Raw genomic sequence first — 16326 nt, 5'->3', positions numbered from 1 at the left:
TCAGATCCTAATCTGACCCTCTGTCTGCTGCACTACTCTGGCTCTTGATTAACAAAAGTCAGTTGTTTATTTTAAAAAGTGGGGAGGGGGGAGAAGAGCTGCCATGGGGACAGAGGCAAGGAAAATGGCTGCTGTGCAGGTGGAAAAATCTGAACTTTCACACTCATACAGATGCCATCCAGACAGCAAAGCAGATTGGGAAAGATTGGAGAAAAGTCTGAGAGGTTTACTGTGCCCCTGTAGGGAAGAAGGAAAAAAACCACTTTCAACATAATTGAACATGGAGCAACTAACTCCTGTGAAAATGGCCTAACCCTCAGCCTAATATAACTTTCAGACTTGTTGTAAGGACAGAGCTGGTGGTGGGAAGCCATGTAAACTATCCTGACCTTCTTGGGGAAAGGGTGAGATTAAAAATACACAAATAATAGAAATTAGAAGATTAATATTCTCCCAATTAGACTCAAAAGTCATCTCAAGAGATCACATATATTGATCACTTTGAAGCCATCAGAGGAACAAGGGGAAGTCTGATGCCATATGCTTAAGTAACTCTGCCTTTTCTCATTCATTTCAGGGAATCGCTATACTGCAGACAGTGTTCAGAAGCCATAACTTCTCCAGCTCTCAAAATGCACCTAGAAGTCTTTCTGTACAGTCAGTCCAGACCACTTTGCACAGTAAAAGTAAAGGTAGGAGAAGACTCTTGTAATTTGAACAATGTTCATTTGGACCTTGTGGGACTTAGTGTTTCAGTTCAATAGTCTGAAAATAAATTTCCATTTCTTTAATAGCCTTGGTTGAAGAAAGACATTCCCATTAAGCCTTTCTTCAGTATGCAAAGTCTGAAGATCTTTGGAGCCCCCGGTATTTTCAGATCCTGTTTGTGGCACATTCTAATTCCAATTACTGTCCATTAATCTGTAGAAGGTGCTAGACTTAGTCTAACCTGTGGAGGATCCTGCCCTAGAACAGGCACTTTGGAAAGAATTGGGAATTGCAAGAGGAGAGAACAATTTGGAAACCTCACCCACTCCACCCCCCCAGGTTACTCTAAGCTCTCAGGAGTTTGAGGCAGACTGGTTTTTCTTCCAGTTGGAGTGACATATGCTTGTTTGAAGTACTTACAACTGCTCTCAACATTCCAGCCCTTCTGGACCTCATTTAACCTTCATTTGGCTGGTATTTCAGGGTTTGGGGAGTTTTTAATTTTTTTTAAATTTACTTGATTTACACAAAGTCATATTTTTCTACATACTGAGTTCTCAGAAAATGAAGAGTCTCCAACTTTGTCTGTAGGGGAGGTTTGTTTGCTGCTTTTTGTCATCCACACAAAGGCCACACATAGCTTTGAAAGCCAAAGAGAGACCAAACTGGTTGATTTATGCAGCTTTGAAGTGCTATCCGTGAACTTCTTGTGGACCCAGAACTACCATTCCTTCTATGGGGTAATGGACAAGCATTTAAAACTCTGTCCAGCATTATTCTTAAATGCTCAAGAAAGGTTAATATTTTCATTTCATTTAAGGCTTACAGCAGCTGGTTTGCTCCATGCCTAAACAAGATTCAGACCTTTGTCATTCACATCCTGTCCACTCCACTGGCTGTTTTCTCAAACAATATTTCCATGGTTTGCTAAAAGCAGAGAATCTTCCGCATTCTCCTGTAATGCTATTCAGGGCATTCTGTGTCAGGTTACTTAACCCATGCAATTGCTTAAAGAAACTGTAGTTTTTAGGCAAAATGCTGGCTTACATTTGGTTTCATCCAGGTGGGCAGTCATGTTTGTCTGAAGGAGCAGAACAAAGTTTGAGTCCAGTGGCACCTTTAAGACCAACAAAGTTTTATTCAAGGTATGAGTTTTCATATGCACATGAAAGCTTATTTAACTTTGTTGGTCTTAAAGGTGCCACTAGGCTCAGACTTTGTTAATTTGGTTTCATTGTAAGCAAGAAGACTTTCACCAAATGCTACCATTTTTAATATGAATGGAGAGTTTACATATTAAACTGATCTCTGCTTGTCATTTTGCTATTGTATATCAGCTGCTGCAAAAGACCATTTCTTTGCTTCTGAAGACTTCCCCCAGTAAGGATGGGGTATGTATTCTTAAAAGTATATTTATTAAATAAATCAAAGTTTAATAATCTAATATAAAATCATTACCCTTTAAAATATTTTTTGAAATAAAGGGGCTAACATGAATAAACACAACTGTGTTTATTTAAAATATACCTATTGATGAGCCAGCATAGTGTAGTGGTTAAGAGCAGCAGACTTTAATCTAGTGAACTGATTTTGATTCCCCACTCCTCCACGTGAGGCCTGATGGGTAAACTTGGGCCAGTCAGTGTTCTCTCAGAGCTCTCTCAGCCCCACCTACCTCACAAGCTGCCTGTTGTGAGGAGGGGATGGGAAGGAGATTGTAAACTGTTTTGAGACTCCTAGGAGTAGAGAAAAGCAAGGTATAAAACCCAATGTTTGATCTAAGGATCTGTTGCCTTAGGTATTGGTTTTGTGGACTTCCCAATTTCACTTAAATGATACACTGTAGGTAAAAATGCACAACTCGGTTACTTCATTTCTAGGCCACCTTTCTTCCTGAGACTAGAAGTGGATTATGGCCATATTAGGATGAGAGCCAGTTTGGTGTAGTGGTTAAGTGCACGGACTCTTATCTGGGAGAACTGGGTTTGATTCCCCACTCCTCCACTTGCAGCTGCTGGAATGGCCCTGGGTCAGCCATAGCTCTCACAAGAGTTGTCCTTGAAAGGGCAGCTGCTGTAAGAGCTCTCTCAGCCCCACCTACCTCACAGGGTGTCTGTTGTGGGGAAGGGGGAAGGTAAAAGAGATTGTGACCGCTCTGAGACTCTGAGATTCAGAGTATAGGGAGGGATATAAATCCATATCTTTTACTTCTTTTACTGTGGTCAGGTGATCATTTGACCACATGCTGAAACTGTGATTGCACATGCTGTTATCAGACCAAAAGTAGGCTAGTCAAAAGTGTGTCATCCTGTAATGTACACTGGATCAGGTTAATGGATGCAACCAGTGTTCCCTCTAAGCTGAGAAGTCTTGTGAGCAAAAATTCTATTTGTTATTTATTATTTATTTATTACGTTCAACTTATATCCCGCCCTCTCCGCAAACGGACTCAGGGCGGCTCACAACATCATATCAATATAATTGTGAGCTACTGGCATTAAAGATGTGAGCTACTGCATAAATTAGTGTGCTCTGGGGTCATCCTTTCTGAGCTAGGACAAAAATGTGTGACCTGGAAGCTAAAAATCTGTGAGCAAGCTCACGCTAACTCAGCTTAGAGGGAGCACTGGATGCAACCTATTGAAATTGGTTCCCCTATTGCCATGCTGATCATCTTATTTAAATCACCATTTTGCCCAGTGTCAACACACTCTCCCATCTGATTGACAATTATAGTTTATGCAAATTGAAGAACTGAATGGCAGGATAATCCAGGAAGAAAGAACCTACCCTTGCTAACACATCAGTGACAAGGAGTGTGGTAGTTTAAATCACAAGAATTCCCTATGAACTTCCATTAAAAATATAACATGTTCAATTTTTTTTACCCTAAGTTAGCTACAAACATTGTGGCACTATGTTACTCAGATTTTAAATCAGGTTTGTTTTCAGTTGTGTTTTTCATAAGTATTGTGTGTTATTATATGTGCTTTTTGGGCAATGAAAAGGGGTTAAAGGTATTTTTTAAAGAGCTCCCTACACAGGATATCTTTTAGTTACATGCTGGCTGGAACAAAATGTGCAGGATTGTTTGTTTAATGAATGTGTTTTATCATTACAGAGTTATGAAGTGAAAAGTGTGCTGGGAAAGGAGGTGGGGTTTTTATATTGTTATGTCCAGTCTGTAACTAGCCACCCATCTAGCTGTGTGGAACTGGAAGAAATTGTTCTCCCTTCTGCAGAAAGGAAGGAAATTCTGCCTGCAACTCAATCTACGGACTTTGTAGTATAGCTGTTAAGTATTGCCAGTAGATTGTATGTGATTCTAAATGAGCAATCAACTGAGTTAAGTTTACTGAGCGATTACTTTGAAAATAATCTTTTTTTTTTTTAGCATTCACTATTGGACATGACCTAACCCTCAACAATCATTTTCCAGCACCCTTTATTTGAATTTGAGAAATTACATGTGCTTAAAACCCTTCTGTTGAAATAAATGAAACTTATATATGCAAATGTTTAGCTGGATTATATCCATTGTATATGTATTTCTGGTTTATCATACATAAACTACTTCAGAGCACAGGATTTAAATGTTTTTTCCTGCAATATAGTCTTCATGTGGAATTTTTGTCATGAGTTTGAAGGATTGTATTTTGTTATGAATAGGTGTAAATAGCTTTTCAGTTTGTTTTGAGATGATGTTTTCACTTAACATTCTGAGCAGTACATTTTAAAATAAATTGTACATATTAATGCATGAATAAAATGCATTGAAACAGTTTGTTTGAAATGCCATGGTGTAATGCTGATTGTATTTTTTACTAAATTCAAATAAATATTACAAGGAGTTAAGTGTTCACTGATGTGATAGAGTATCAAGGGCATATTCCACTAATGTGCCAAGTTAATTATTGTCTAAATATAGAGGTCTTTGCCTGTTGTACCTTTAAAAAAATCACATACAATCTTCCTATCAAGTGGCTGTTGCATTATACAGTGTAATTAAAAGCAGAGAACAAGATAACTAATTCAGAATAGTTATATTCATTTAATTATGAACCGTATTTAAGATAACAATTTTTGAACTTCCTTTTGGATTGTAGGTAACTGGACAAACCTTTTCTTCATTTTTGATACCTTTTGAACACCTTGCAAGTTTCCAATAAATAACACTGTCTTAGAAAAGTAGACTTGGTTGGACTCTGTTCAGCGTCATAGTTCTGATCCAAAACTCTGCATTTGCAAAGATTGTTTTCTTTTGCAAGAACAGGAAGCAGCTGCACACATGGGATTTTCTTCTTGCTTGCACTGAGCTTTTTCACTGCTTAGTTTGTTCATGACCATTATGTTTTTGGATGGAATTCTCAGCATATGTATAAGGTTGCTAACAGACTGGAGAAAATTGTCCTTCCATTTACTAGAGGTTTAATGTGTGGAAATGAGCAGGTGAAGCTTTTCATGGCATTGAGGTAACATAAGAAACATCCCATTAACTCTCTATGACAGGACATTTTTTTCTGCAGGAAGTTGACAGCCCTATGTGCACATTTCCAAATAAATGTGTGTATTATTGAGACAGTGGCAATTATAGATTTCCTCGTGTGGATCTAGCTGTTTGTACCTCTAAAAAGGTTTCTAATAAAACATTAGGGTGCAGTTTTAGTAAGTAAACTCTGTGATAGCCCAACCCTATGCAACTTATGGGGAAGGAATAAAGCTCATGTATATATTCTGGTACGTGGTCATGCACTTGGTTGCTGGCTATTAAAGTTTCCTATATGCAGCAAAAAATATGCATGGATCTTGATGTGTGACTATTTGTATGAAGATGGCTTGCAATTTCCAATGTGGTGTTCTCTGTAGGAATTTTGTAATTCATGAGAGCATTCCTTTTCTGGCTCCATTGTCTTGCCACTGGCTTTTCACCATCCCCCCAGTTACTTATTGTACTGAACTGTTTCTGTATATTAATGGTAAAGAAATACGATTAGCCTTGAGTTCCAGCAACCACTATTGTTTGTTTATCCCTGGGAGAAGTTCTGCTATCACTATCATGTTTATATATGTTCTTGTTTATAGTTTATCACCTTCTGTGGCTTCATTGATCTTCACATGCCCAACTACTGTTGCTGTTTGAAATTGTGTCTGATACCTCCAAGCCTGGTTTTGGTGTTTCATTGGAATTTTGCCATTTTACAATGTAGTCCTTTGCTGTAAGGATGACAGTTTCAGTATACCTTGTACAAAAAGTATACCCAGTACAAAAATATTTTCAGACATAATGTCAGGCTATACAAACCTGTGGGATAACCATCTATTTAATTCAATTCCAGGTGTATACTCATTTAAGAAAACACTTGCATGAGACTTTATACACTTGGGATTGAATTAAATACATGGTTAAGATCAGTTTTTCTCTGCTTGGGTACAGCGGCCTTTGTAAAAAAGCATGAGTTGCAGTGGGGGGGGGGGGGAACCTGTGGTGGGAAAAGAGAATTGGCAAAAATCCCATTCCTTTTGAGATATTTTGGATGCAACCCATGCAGCTCAGTCCTGTGCAGGTAAGCCAATTCATTTCAGTCAGCCCAAGTTCATCGAAGTCTGCACAAGACTGCAGCCAATATATTACTGCCATAAACTCTTGAGGTTATCATCTGCTGGAATTCCATTTTAATGGTGTCTCACCAGTAATGCTGCAATTCAAATACCTGTGTTTTAAGCATTTCCTTAGCAAGAAATTTCTTGTATAATTTCCCCCATTCTATGTGCTCACCACAAATAGGTCAAAATAATTTCAAATTTTTATTTTCAGGAACGATGTAAAAATTGATATAAAAGTTTTGAGCAAGCTCAGTCTTTTTTTTCTCTCGCTGTTTACAATAAAAAGTGTTTGAAAATCATTTCTTACAAAGTACCGTAGCTGCATCAATATGAGTAAGATGTAGAAAAAAACCCCCCACCCCTATCATTACAAAAATAATTTAGGAAGAAGAGGCAACATTTTAGCTTTTCGTTTTTTCACTATTTTTGGCAAGTTTTGTGGTTTAAAGACACAGGCTTAACTCGTTCAAAAAAGGCCAGCTTATTCCGCGCGCCTTTCTAACCCTCCCCTGCTCGCTTTTTCTGTCCTTGGGAGGCGAGCAGGCAGGGCTTCCCGGAGTCACCGCCTCTGCACACACCTTGGGCGCAATTTCGGCGCGCAGCGGGGCTCCTCGCCCTAGACGCACCGAGGCGCGCGCACATGCACGCGCGAACACACACACGCCCCACTCCCCGTCCGCGCAGCTCCCGCTGCTCTATGCGGCGCTCTCTGACTCTGAGGTATTCTGGAAGAAGTCCAAAGTCCCTGCGCAGCCAGTTACCGGCAGTCTGTGGCAGAGGAGGCCTGCAGGAAGGAAGCGTTGGGCAGCTGCTTGAAGAAGTGCCGGAGGCTGCTTAAGTCCCGGGTCAGCTGTTCGATCTTCTTGTGGAGCCGCTCGTTCTCGGCGGACAGCTCCACCAGCTTCTGCTGCATCTCCTGGTTGCGCCGCTTGGCCTTGTCGCGGCTCTTGCGCACGGCGATGTTGTTGCGCTCCCGCCGCTGCCGGTACTCCGGACTGAACCTGTCTACGCACTTCTTGCCCGGCCGCTCCTTGCCGCCCGGCGACGACGAGGCGGAGGAGCGGCTGCTGTAGCTGGACGGGGAGGCGCTGCCCGGAGGCTCGGGGGAGGTGGGCGGCGTGGGCTGCCCGCTCAGGTTCACGATGGTCTGGGCGCAGGTGGCGATCTGCGAGGGCAGCAGCGAGGACGACCCCGACGCCTCGTCCCCCCACTCGGGCTCCTGCTTGACGGCGCCTCGCAGCGGCCCGGGAGGGACGCTGGCGTGCAACAGGCTGGCCAAGGCGCTGCTCCCCGACGGCGCCTGGTGCGAGTGCTGCGGCTGAGGGGCGGCGGGCAGGTAGTCCCCGTAGGCGGCGGCGCCCCCGCCCTTGTGGTTGTTGTTGAAGAGGTCAGCGAAGAGCTCGTCGTTGCACAGCTCCAGGTTGGGCACGGCCGCCATGGAGTCGATGTAGGAACTGAAATCGATGGCGCTCTCGTCCTCGTACATGGCCGACGCGGCGGCGCTGAGTTCCGCCAGGTCACGGCTGCCGCTGCCCGGCCCCGAAGGCATGCCGCCGGACTCCTCCGCGGCCACGGCGCTCATGCTGCCGCCCGCCTTGCACGACGGACTCAGCCCGCCGCCGCCTTCTCCCACCTTCGTCTCGTAGAAATTGGCGGGCTCCAGCGACCAGCTCCGGTAGCACGACAGCGAGTCCAGGCTGTCCAGGGCGGCGGCGCTCATTGGAAGCGCTCGGCGGGTCGACTCCGAGGCTGGGTGAGCGCGGGGCGGGACTGGAGCTCTCTCACCTGGCCGCACTCTGCGCCCGCCTTCTCTCGCCCAGAGCCCCTCGCCGCCTCTCAGGACCGTCACGCTGCTCTCGGGCTGCTCGCGAGCGCCAGGCCCAGGCGGAACTTAGACCATGTGGAAGGGAAACCTGGCGGAGGGCTGCCTCCCAGGCGCCCTTTTATTGAGCGCGGCTCCACCTCCTGGCCCTTGTGACGGCGGCGGCGGCGGCGGCGGGGACTGCGAGATGGGCGGAGAGGGTGGGCGGAGGCTTTTGCGCGATTCAGCCGGGCTGCCAAGGAGTCGCCGCCGTCGCCACCAGGGATGGTTGGCCTGGGTGGGGCGCGGTGGAGAGGCCTCCTCGCCACCTTTGATCCCGCGGGAGGCTCGAAGCCGCCAGAGCCAGGACGCGCCCAAGGGAAGGGGGAAACCCCGCGGGCCGGCCGCCGGACTGTTTGGCGCCTGCTTGTGTGGGGGGCAGAGGGGGCGGGCATAAGGGCCCCGCGGTTGCCGCCCAGTTTCAGGTTGATTTTGACAGCGCCGGTGCCGGCGAGCGAGTGCGAGAAGCCGTGGTGCCGTTTGGGGGCTTGCCCTCCGAGCGGAAGCAATTCCGAGGCGGGCGCCTGGGGTCGCTATTTCCTGGTGGGCCTGCCTCGCCTCGGCGTGGCGGAGGGGGCGGGGGGAGGGGTGCGTTTGCTTCTGACGGTCACTCAACCCCTTGGCTCTTGCGCCGGGTAGCGCGCACATACTGAGCTCAGTGAGACGTCAGAGGGCCGGCCGCGTTTTGGGAGAGCGGGGGAGCGAGCCAGCCTGCGTGCCTGCCAGACGCGGGTTGTTTCAGGCCTCCCGGCTGTGGGGCCGCTGCTTGCTTTTGGCTGCTGCCCCTCAGCTGAGTGGGCTTCACCGGATTTTGCGGGCCTTGCTGAAGTCTGCACAAGTACCTCGCTGTACGTATGAGGGCCTTGCCCAAGGCTACTCCGTGAAAAAGTGACACGAACACACTCGGTCCACTGGCCTTCACTGGTCCACGGAAAAATATGCAAACTACAAACTAGGACTGCTTCTGAGATAACAGGTCAGCAAGGTCCCTTTCATCTGCACTCATTTTGGCTTCATGGTAAAACTTGCTTTGGCTGTTTTGCACGTCTTAAAACACAGACCGCCTACAGTTAATGAAACTTTAATCCAGGTTTTCCAAAACCTGTTTTGAGGTGGGTAGTTATTCCCTTTGGTATGTAAAATCCTTTTGGTTTCAAGCCAAAGCAAGTTTCAACAGTCCTCGTGAAACCCAAGACAGGCCAGTAGATGCACTTCAGTAACCTGGAAAGGTCAGTTGTCTGAGTGCTGAAGACATTATAACAAAACCCAACAACTTGGGCCTCATCTTCCCAAATAATCTTGTCCCAGATGCTGATCTCAATATTCCAAGTTACATTGTTATGCATCTATGAGATGCGTGTTAGAAGTTGTGGCAAGTTCAGAACTAGCTGCTACCTTACAGGTGGCTTTAGAACTTAGCCCTGACATGTCACCATCTCACAGGATTTCACTATATGAAAATAATGCAAAACTGGATTTTGTTAGCAGCTCTGGCCATGGAACGGTTTCATTGCATTTGCCCTGCCCAGTATACTTGCTTCAAGAAATAATGTGATTTAACTGTTAAAGCATTGCCCTCTTGTGGATGAATATTGCACCCACATTTATAAAGAAGGCTATGCTCTCTTCCGAGCATAGTTCCTTTTGCAGATAGTCTTCTACCTTAGGGCCAACAAGTCTGTTGCGAGATAAATGGAACCCATTCAGATGATAATGAAATAATGCCCCCCCCCCATGTAGGAATAACAAAATCTAGTACCATTTTAAATTATTTGGAAATTATAATTGGATGAGGATCTGGTTAAAGGCTAAGTATTTTTGTCATGTCATAAAGAATTTAAAGAACCAGGTGGGCAGCCGTGTTGGTATGAAGCAGTAGAACAAAGTAGATGTCCAGTAGCACCTTTAAGATCAACAAAGTTTTATTCAGATTGTAAGCTTTCGCATGCAAGCATACTTCTTCAGAGGAGGGAATGGGGTACAGAGAGCAGAACTACAGTACATATAACTGGTGGGTAGTGGACTGAACAGGGTTGAACAGGAATTTTTTTTTTTATCTCATTACATATGCTAAACCCAATCTCACTTATAGCTATATATCCACAGTATTCCAATTTATTTCTCTTTTAGAATAGTGTATCAGAATAATGTTTTTTGTATTGACGTACTCAAATAATGGGATACTGGCTGTTTATCTTATTACATATGCTTAACCCATTTTCATTATACTTGATGTATTCATTTTTTCTAATGGCAAACTAGAATGATGTTTATAATGTATAGCAGCGGTGGCCAACTGTAGCTCTCCAGATGTTTTTTGCCTACAACTCGCATCAGCCCCAGCCAGCATGCCCAATGGCTGGGGCTGATGGGAGTTGTAGGCAAAAAACATCTGGAGAGCTACGGTTGGCCACCTCTGATGTATAGAATGACATCTGTAATGTATGTTAAATGTTAAAAAGTATATTAGGTGGACAAGAACATCACTAGGAAATACATGTCCTTTTGTTTCACCTAGACTTGTAGCAAGAGCAATTAACAGGCAACTTTTATTACCTTTTACTGGTTTCCCACATAAATGCTATCTAGACCAAATGGTCTTTCAGTTTTACTATACTATTTTGCCATTGCATCCTAAATTTGTATCCCATTCTTAACCACTACCCACCAGTTATATGTAGTTGTGCTCACTGTACCTCATCCCCTCATCTGAAGAAGTATGCATGCATACAAAAGCTTACATTCTAAACAAAACTTATTGGTCTTAAAGGTGCTACTGGACTCCTAAAGAATTTAAAGGTTTTTTTTAGAAGATAGACTTCATTCCCCTAACAGGAGACCCCCCCCCCCAATCCACACCCTCTGTAACAGGATGAGGGGCATCTCAGGTTACTGTAAGGGGTGGATGTAAGATGTGTTTCATGACAAAATCCTTCCATCTGTAATAAAACTCCAAGGAATTTAAGCTATAACGGATGGCGCTAACTTCCAGTGAGTTAAAAAAAACCCAGCCTTATAAACTTCATTGCATTCTTTTTTGAGGCAATGTAATCTTTCTGATTTTAAATTATGTTATTGAAAACAAGTGTTTGGTAACAAACATTTTGGGATGGATGTTTAGTGTGGTTAGTGAGTCCCCATTCCACCATGGAAGCTTGGATTATCTGGGACACTCTCAGCCTGTCTCACAGGACTTTTGTGAGGATAAAATGGAGGCAAGATAAATAGGTTAAGATGTTTTGGATCCCCACTCAGAAGAAAGACAGGGTATAAATGCAGTAAACAAATGTTGGTGGGGCTGAGCAAGCAACCAGAATACGCAGTGCATTTTCCTTTAAGGGATGCAAAAATTCATGGTTGTAACAGCCACTGGTGCATAAAACAGATCGGAAGAGACTGACAGATCTGCTATGGGAGAAGTCAGGAGCAGGCTTCTCTTCCTTTCTGGTGCATAAAAAAATATTGTTGGCACTTGTTTCACAAAGCTTTTGTACCACTGACTGATATACCATAATATAGGCTATGGATATAGGTTGCAGTTAGGTGTTTCCTGAATGGAATACCAGAGTTTTGTCTGAAACCACTGGCACGATCCTACTACAATTTTTATTAATCCAGTTGAAGCAATTCTGACTATAATCTTAAACACTCTCCTGGATGAAGACTACTGAATGTGGCCGGACTTACAGTTGTGAGTAAACTTAGTTAAGATTGCAGCACTCCTACCCCTCCTACAGTGCAGTACACCTGAAACTGTGTCAGTACCCCCACAAATCTCCTGACAATGCCACAAACTACTTCACAGGTATAAAATCTTGCCACATTTGCAGTGAAGGTAAGGCCTACCCTTTATTTCTTTTCCTAAAGGCATTTTAATTGCAAGACTAAAGAGAACGGTGTCATATTGTTATATTCTAAACACTAAAATGTAAATATTGAAATGCAAATAACTTTTAGGGCAGGAAAATCACTTTTGAAATGAGTAAGCAGAGATGAACTCATTGGCCCTGAATCACATACAGAAACAGGTTTCGGAATGCACTCCATACTGCTGCAGGGCAGGGTGGTCCTTTGTATTCAGCAACTTCTCCCCAATTCTGAGATCCACAAATGCAGCATCAAGTCTGCTTCCCCCCTCTGAGTCTGGTAAAGGGAAGGCAGTATATGAAGCCACTTCCCTGTTCCTGCTGCTTTATTCAGTACAGCTGCCACCAGATCTGTGCTGTGTAGGGCACTGATTAATCCATATAGGGCTGTGCCATATTGTCTGTGTGGTGTGTCATACTTTTATTACTATATAGTGATACGAGTAACTTTCACCATAGCAGAGCTACTGCTGGCATTATACTTTCTGCTTACATTGCAACCACAGGCTACAAATGCTTTGGGTCCTACTGTTTTGATGAGAAACCACTTGCTTTCTCAGGTATTATGCTGGAAAGGCACTAGAACTTCAGCAATTTACATAGCACTGTGATTGCAAGTTTGTTGTGTGAGTTGCTGCAAAAGAGTGTGACATTAGCTTGAAATCCACATAGACAAGGAACATTAATTGCATTAACTAGCAGTACATGAGACTAGGAGAATCCATTTGAAGATAAAGGCCTCCCCCCAAAAAACTGATTAGAGAGAGGGAATAGAGGTAGCATGTACAACACACCATCTATTGGTCCTGCTTCACCTCATTGACTGGGCGTAATGGTAGGCCCCACCTCCTGTGTGACACTGGAAGAATCTTGTCGGTGCTGGCAACGACACCAATTTTACATCAGTTTCAATAATGCCAGCAAGATCCCAAGTTAACCAAAAGCTTCGGTCGTCTTGCAGTAGACCGTACCTGCCAGGGGTCCCCTTGATACCTGTGTCTTCTTTACAAAACTGGCATGCAGAAATGGGGCTGTTGATAACTGCAGTGTTGTCCCTTCCCTTCTACATAATGGATACGAGGAAGGATCAGAGCATGCAAAAGCCAGGCTACTCAGTTTAATGCATAAAACTAATAAGGATACAACACATCACTAAGCATAGAATAGATCATTGGGGCACCATTCCATATTTAAGGCTCTGTAAACCTGCACTTTATACTGGAGTGAGTTTAGAGAACTGCAGTTGCAGTTAATTACATGTAATAGCACTGAGCAGATGAAGCAAAAGGAAGAATATAATGGGACATTTGACCATCAAATTGTCCTTCTACCTTTAGAATTCTGGTAGTCAAGAATTTTATTGTAATTATACCTTAACCTATCATTTGCACAAGCATTTATGCCTGCATTGCAATTAATGATGTAGTTAAATTATAAACTTGGAACATTACCCTCTGAACTTACAGATCAAAGTGCTGTGTAAAGGAATGAATGAGCAAAAAGATAAATTAATATTGAATCTGAAGCAGGCATGATTTGTGACTGATTACAATAGGGTATGTTAGTTAATATTTTTCTGTACAGTTATTTTTGACATGACATAACACTTACACGCCAGTCTCAAATCATGACCTCTTTATTATTAAAATGAAAAAAAAAATCAATTATATAGTGTGGGTTTCTAGACAAGCAGAAGTAAAACCACTTTAAATTTGACTTAAAGCCTTTTTATTGTGATCACCAAGTTCACACTATTTTACAAACTCTTAATACAAAACACTTCTGAAGTTTCATAGTAGCAAATAAGAACCATCTATAAAACACGTATTTTAAATAAAGATCATTCACCATGTCCTTCAAACAGATTATATTTGATCAAATTTCTGATCTGAAAATACTTTGTTTCACACCCTGGAAACAGGATGCTTCTCCATCTCTTTACTATGGCTGAACACTTCTTGAATCCAAAGCTAATTTAGTGCACACATAAAATACAAATGTGCAATTTTAAGAGTCTTTTTTTTTCTTTCAGTGCTGTACAGAAGCCATTAAATCAATGGATGATTTTTCTGAACAGATTTAGTAATATATCTCAGAACATTCCTTAACAAATACTCTCTGATACTATAGAGGCACAGTTTACACAATACCTATTGCTGCCTTCTCCAGTTCAAATTCTGGAACGAGAGAAGTGGTGCCAAAGCACTTGATTGATTGCAGTAAACTACTTTGCTATTTTCAGCTAGGTTGGTTTCATATCATTTCACCGGCAACAGAAGGAAAATGTGTTCATGCGAGACCAAATTTTTGCAGCCAATTAGAATTTAGGATTTACTTGCTTAATTTAGGATTTACTTATTGCTCATGCAGTGGTAACTTTCATGTTAGCTCAGAAAGAGTGGTGATACAGATATCATTGCATTAAATTAAACTTATGAGACTCATCTCAGAGGAGCAGTGTCACACTGGAAGAGTGAACTTGCATATTGTTGTAGCTTCTCTGTGAATGAGAAAGCTTGCATTCTCCTACTGGGGGCAATCTTACATGAGTTCATACTTCCAACTGGATACTACTTACATGAATAGATAACTTGCTTAAGCAACACTGTCTCCACCAGCTCATAAGTGATCATTATAATATTTACTCTGAACTGCACTGTGGGTTATCATTTTATACCTAGTAGATGAGCGATTCAATTTTTACTGGATTATTCTACTAATTTTGTGAAATACAATTTGTTCAGCGCTTTCCATTAACATCAGCAATAAAATGCATAATTGTTGAGTTCTAAGTATCATGCTTCCTAATTTTCCCCTTAATGCACAATTTTCACATTTTACTCTCCAGGGCTCTTGTATATAGAATAGACTATTTTCCAGCACCCACACCAAGTAACAGTTATGAGAACTGCTTATTGTTGTGTACTTGTTCTTCATGCCCCAGATGGTGACACCTGACTGCGCACAGCCTTTGATGATGAATATAATTTTGATTACATTTTATCTTTCACATCCAGGGCTCCCATCCTTCCCAAACTCTGCCCAGGATATTTGGGTCTGTGGCTTGGTCTATAAGGCACTTCACCTGTATTTCTTCTGAAAGACCATCTTCTGCCTCTCTGGCTCGGATATTATGTTCTTTGCTCCCTCGTGCTACAGAAACATAATATCTGTAGACAGGTGATTTTTCGAAGCCCAGCCGCAATTCATCACTTTAATAAAAAAATTAAAAACAAATTATGTTTATCTGAGAAATTTGTCAGTTGAATTTCCCTAACTAAGGTTGTTTCCACAGTTTCCCCTACCGGAGGGGGGGGGGGAAGACACCTCCACACAACACTGTGCTGCTGTCGTCCTCTTTCAAGGCTTTTCTAGCTCCCAATATAGTCTTTTCCAAACCTGCTGCAGTTTGATGTTTTTGGAAAGAATGCTGTCCAAGCATGTGATTATGTTGTCTGGAAGGAATGGTGTACAGTTTCCTGCCCTGCAAAGATCCCACCCACAGCAGCACCATTGTCTCACTGCCAGTCCCAGCCCCACTCTCTCAACATTTTCTCCTTCCAAACTACTGCAGGACTTTTTGCAGGCAATTAAAAAAAACTAGTAATTGCTATTTCAGTATAGCATAATTACGTCATAATGATTTATAGCCACTTAATCTCTTTCCATTTCAAAATTTAGTCCCTCTGAATTCCTGGTTTTCATGTGTTTAAAAGATGAAGTCTCCAGCCCTTTTTGTTGCAAGGATACAAGGGAAAAATGCAGGTAGTTTTTGTCCAAACTGCCTGGAAAGGGAGAAGGGAAGGTGCAAGACAGCTGGAGCGGAAGTCAGAGAACGGTGGAAACAGGTCAAGCAGCAATTTCCCCACATACCAGGTAAAGGACATGAAAGGAGAGTGGTGGTGTTTCAGGAGAAACAGTACTATTTGTATGTTGATAGCGTGCTACAGCAAATGTATGAAGGTTTTTTTTAAAGGTGGTGAGTTGCTAAATTGTTCTCTCACCTTCAGATCCTTATAGGCCACCAGCTTGTTCTTTTCTTTGAAAGTTCAAAAAAGTTTTTTAAAAATGCAAAGTACTTAAGAGTAGGGGTGTGCATTCGGTTCGGCCGAACCGAATCAACCGCCGAATCACCCCTGATTCGGCTGTATACGGAATCGCATACAGCCGAATCCAGTTGGGGCCCATTATGCGGGAGCCGAGTATGGCTCCCCGTATACTTCCGTATAGATATTTGGAAGTATACGGAAATCCATGGAAAAGGTGGGAAAGGGGCTTCTGAAGCCT

The 16326-nt window shown here is 42.9% G+C and overlaps 3 protein-coding genes across 4 annotated transcripts in view; 1 reads left to right on the top strand and 2 right to left on the bottom strand.

Moving 5' to 3' along the window:
* Positions 1–5257, top strand: part of SPIDR (scaffold protein involved in DNA repair) — a 293362-nt gene extending 288105 nt beyond the window's left edge. For both annotated transcript variants that reach the window (XM_060243829.1, XM_060243830.1), the window contains exons 18-20: positions 578–692; positions 2046–2099; positions 3830–5257. In XM_060243829.1, coding sequence (XP_060099812.1) covers positions 578–692; positions 2046–2099; positions 3830–4000 — 340 coding nt within the window. In that variant the 3' untranslated portion in view covers positions 4001–5257. The remainder of the gene's footprint in view (positions 1–577; positions 693–2045; positions 2100–3829) is intronic.
* A 1243-nt stretch (positions 5258–6500) lies between these two features.
* On the bottom strand, positions 6501–8043 carry CEBPD (CCAAT enhancer binding protein delta). The gene has a single exon (XM_060243828.1). It carries the CDS (start codon positions 8030–8032, stop codon positions 7070–7072), a length of 963 nt encoding a protein of 320 aa, XP_060099811.1. The 5' UTR covers positions 8033–8043; the 3' UTR covers positions 6501–7069.
* A 5707-nt stretch (positions 8044–13750) lies between these two features.
* Positions 13751–16326, bottom strand: part of PRKDC (protein kinase, DNA-activated, catalytic subunit) — a 134327-nt gene continuing 131751 nt past the window's right edge. Inside the window, exon 86 of the mRNA XM_060243827.1 lies at positions 13751–15251. Coding sequence (XP_060099810.1) covers positions 15047–15251 — 205 coding nt within the window. The 3' untranslated portion in view covers positions 13751–15046. The remainder of the gene's footprint in view (positions 15252–16326) is intronic.

The sequence above is a fragment of the Heteronotia binoei genome, chromosome 7 (genome assembly GCF_032191835.1).
Source record: "Heteronotia binoei isolate CCM8104 ecotype False Entrance Well chromosome 7, APGP_CSIRO_Hbin_v1, whole genome shotgun sequence".
NCBI classification, from domain to species: domain Eukaryota; kingdom Metazoa; phylum Chordata; class Lepidosauria; order Squamata; family Gekkonidae; genus Heteronotia; species Heteronotia binoei.
The sequence above is the reverse complement of the archived record's forward strand: the minus strand, read 5'-3'. Positions and strand labels throughout refer to the sequence as shown.

Coding starts and splice junctions, on each gene's coding strand:
- CEBPD (XM_060243828.1), bottom strand. CDS start 8,032: ATGAGCGCCGCCGCCCTGGACAGCCTGGACTCGCTGTCGTGCTACCGG.